The 3,915-nt window shown below is 36.0% G+C and overlaps 1 protein-coding gene across 1 annotated transcript; it reads left to right on the top strand.

Moving 5' to 3' along the window:
• The first annotated feature begins 712 nt into the window (after window positions 1-712).
• On the top strand, window positions 713-3,510 carry LOC149575483 (wall-associated receptor kinase 1-like). Its single transcript, XM_089812230.1, has 3 exons — window positions 713-1,815; window positions 1,908-2,093; window positions 2,205-3,510. The coding sequence occupies exons 1-3, from the start codon at window positions 939-941 to the stop codon at window positions 3,353-3,355; spliced, it is 2,214 nt and encodes a 737-aa protein (XP_089668356.1). The 5' UTR covers window positions 713-938; the 3' UTR covers window positions 3,356-3,510.
• The last annotated feature ends 405 nt before the right edge of the window (window positions 3,511-3,915 follow it).

Below are 3,915 nucleotides of genomic sequence, written 5' to 3'. Positions count from 1 at the left end.
TATTTTAAAAAATTTAAATTTTTGAGTCCATGAATTCTACATCGAGTGAACCAAACAAGAATAGAAATACGTAACCCCATTTTCCATTTGAGAATAAATATTCCTATTCTCATTTTTATATTCCTGCAGCGAAACAGACCCTACATGTAACACTAAATATAATACTAATCCTAATCTTAAAACCTAATTTACACCACAACAAATCCTTATTTACACGACAATGGCCACTAAAACAATTCCTCTAAGTATATATATATATATATATATTAATAACACAGATTTATAAATCTGATATTCATTTAGATTATATTAAATCAGTATGTATCAATTCAAATCGTTTCTTATTTGCTACTTTTCGTATAACGCGCTAATTAGTGGGGTCAAACAAAATGCATTATGCGTGCTTCGATCGTGCTCCATTCTCCTCGCAGTCACCCTCCACTGAGTTCTCACCTGTTTTTGTCACAAAGTCCGAGTATTTGTTTCCACCATTTTCCACACGACACGTCCGTTCCCCTTTGCCATACTACACATGCTTATGTTGTAAAAGTTTCCCAAAATCCCTCCAGCCCACGGCCGACAATATTTTCTCCATAGTGTTGGAAATTTTTCACGCGGGACGTACGGAATGCCGACTGTGGAAGATTCAATGAAAGCTGAATTAAAGTTTTCCAGAACGAGGAAAGTTCATCTCCGTCCATTCCAATTCTCTTTCATCTTTGGGAAAGCTCTCACATTACATGAAACCACTACGTCTAAATTACTTTTGTTCGCCGTAGGAAACTACTCGGAAGCTTGGCAAATTCTTCTGCTGTTGCCTAATCACCCATTCATTATCCTATTTATTTCCAAACGGCTCTTCATGCATTTAACTGTTTTTTGTTGTTACTGGTTTGAAGCTGTCTGAATTCGCGCGCCTTGCTTTGCTGAAACAGAAAATGTTGTTACAAATGCAAATGCAAATGTATTGGGGAGTTTTTCTTCATTTTTTGATTTGTTTATGTTTGGTTGGTTTTAATGCTTCAAAATGTGCTCCTGAAAAGTGTGGTTCGATGAATGTGAGTTTCCCTTTCTGGATTCATAATTCTGATTGTGGAGCGACTAGTTGGAATTATTCGATCGCATGCAGGAAGGATGAAAATAGTGGGATGCTCGCTCCGTTTCTAGAAGGCTTTGAAGGCTATGTAAACCATAGTTTAACTGATATTCAGTATTATAAGATTAAGGATATCGATTATGAGGGTCACCTCATGATCGATTCATCTTCTATCAAAGCTAACTCGTGTAAAGGTGGCGAAAAAATATTTGCCCTAGATTTCGAGTCGCCTTTTACAGTTTCGGCTTCCAATAGGTTGGTGGCTCTTGGTACGAATATATATGGTGCCTACAGCTATCCAGGTTTATCCACGCATTTGATGGAGGCAAAATGTTTATCACTTTATAACTCTCATCCTAATAATAAATCTCGAAATCATCCATCATATTGTCCCAAAGACTGTTGTGAAATTAGCATTCCAGATAATTGGGGGGCGATTAATTTTACTGCGGGTGTTTTGGATGGTTTTTCTGACGATAGTAGTAGTTGTGCCTCGTCCATCTTAATGGACCCCTCCATCTTTAACAAAGACCGTAGTTATGGTCTCACTCTTAACTGGGGCGTGGGGTACCAAAATTGTTTGGAGGCTGAAAAGATGGGCGATTCTTCTTGTTCCACCCATGCAAAATGCTTCGACCCGCCGGCGGGATTTGGGCACGTTTGCAAATGTCTGCCTGGATATGAAGGACACGGTTACAAAAATGGCCCTGGTTGCACAGGTAACACCTCAGCTCTTCTCTTGCTTTCTGTTTTGTAACTATTGCTGTTTAAAATCTGAAAGATCCTAACGACAATGACTACGAACCCTCAGATATTAACGAATGCAGCCATACAAAATTGACCAAGTGCGTTGCAGCAGAGAAAGGAGGAATATGTCACAATTTGGCAGGCTCTTACAACTGTTCTTGTGCAAGAGGACATTTGGGAGACGGGTTTAGAAATGGAACAGGATGCACGTTCACGAGATCAAATTCCCTTGTCTTTCTTGCAACTTTCGGTAAATATACTGTGTGTTTTTGTTCAATCTAATTTTATCTCTGAGAGATGTTCGAATATAGGCATAGGATAACTGTATTTTTAATCCATGACTGATCTGGTAAAATCACAGGATCCTTTTCTTCATTTGTGATTGTCTCTTTAGTAGCCTGTCTTTTGGTTTGGTGGTTAAAGAAACGCCACCTGAAATTTGTGGAGGCCAAGTATTACCAGCTTTTGCAGCAACACATATATTCTACAGTAGGGAAAGAAAGTCTGAGAATTTTTCCTGCCAAAGAATTGGCAAGAGCTTCTAATAATTATTCAAAAGAAATGTTGTTGGGAAGTGGTGGTTTTGGAACTGTATTCAAAGGCATTCTGTCAGATGATACTCTTATAGCCATTAAAAAGTCCAAACAAGCTTTGACTGTAGAAGATGATCACGAGTTTCTCAATGAAGTTACAATTCTCTCCCAGATTAATCACAGAAATATAGTGAAATTGTTAGGCTGCTGCATCCAAACTAAGTTCCCTTTGTTGGTATCTGAATTCATTTCTAATGGAACACTGTTTGAACATCTACAGTCTAAAGAGAGGATTTTGTCTTGGACGTCACGACTCCAAATTGCAATCGAGACAGGGGAGGCTTTAGCTTATCTACATTCTGCGGCATCTCAACCAATTTTCCATCGAGATGTGAAATCATCTAATATTCTTTTAAATGAGAAACTCTCTCCCAAAGTTGCAGACTTTGGAATTTCCCGTCTCATCTCAATTTCCAGTAACACACATGTGACCACTAATAATATAAAGGGTACATGGGGTTATTTGGATCCCGAGTACTTCCAAACATTTCAGCTCACTGAAAAAAGTGATGTATATAGTTTTGGTGTAGTCCTTGTTGAGCTTTTAACAGCTCTAAAACCACTCTGTGAAGAAAGGGAAGAGATGAGCTTGTCTCGTCTCTTTCTGTCCAAGCTCAACCAGAATTGCCTCACAGAAATCTTAGATAATAGAGTATTGGCGAACGAAAATCAACAACAGATGGAAGACATGGCAAAGATAGCAAAAGAATGTCTTCAGCTTGAAAGGAGGAAGAGACCGTCAATGAAGGAGGTGGTGGGGGTACTTGTTTGGATAAGAGGTGGCATAGGAAACACAAAATTTCAGAACTCTGAGAAACATGATGATGCAGTATTTGAGAAGAGAAGCACTTCCAGGAATGCATACAAATTCAGGAGTTACACGTTTCCATCTGGAGGAACCAGCTTAGATTTTATGTAATGCTTCATTAGTTAGAATTATATTGTATTGAAAATTCGTCAGAATTTATATCTATTGTAGATTCTTATCATCAATTAATAAGTGTGGTACACTTCAGTAATGTAAGATTAAGTATAAGAGAAGTTATACTAGAATATATAGAAAGTATTTTCAAATAGTTGCTTTTTTTTGAAAAGATTACAAGTATAATATTGATTATATTTTTTGCTCTTCATATTAGAAATTTTTGGTCTTTAAAAATCTAATCAATTAGTTGTTTCTTTTATTAATATTAAATATGTCTTATAAGTTCTACAATTTAGTTTAAGTGAATAAGTTAAAGATACTATATTTAATTAGTTCATATTTATATTTTTCTTACATCAACAAATTAAGCATCAAAATGTATAATTTTAACTAGTCTAAATGTAATATATAATCTTTTATAAGGTGGTTGTTTTTTGAAAAATATTTATCTGGTATATTTCTTAATCCATATCAATTTCTTGTACTTAATGAATAAGTTGAAGCTATTATAAAATGAATTTTAATTTTGAAAGATTAGATGAAAAACTTCAATC

The sequence above is a fragment of the Cupressus sempervirens genome, chromosome 2, assembly GCF_028749045.1.
Source record: "Cupressus sempervirens isolate cs-2001-9-10 chromosome 2, ASM2874904v1, whole genome shotgun sequence".
Lineage (NCBI taxonomy): Eukaryota > Viridiplantae > Streptophyta > Pinopsida > Cupressales > Cupressaceae > Cupressus > Cupressus sempervirens.
This window is presented reverse-complemented; position numbering and strand designations above follow the sequence as displayed.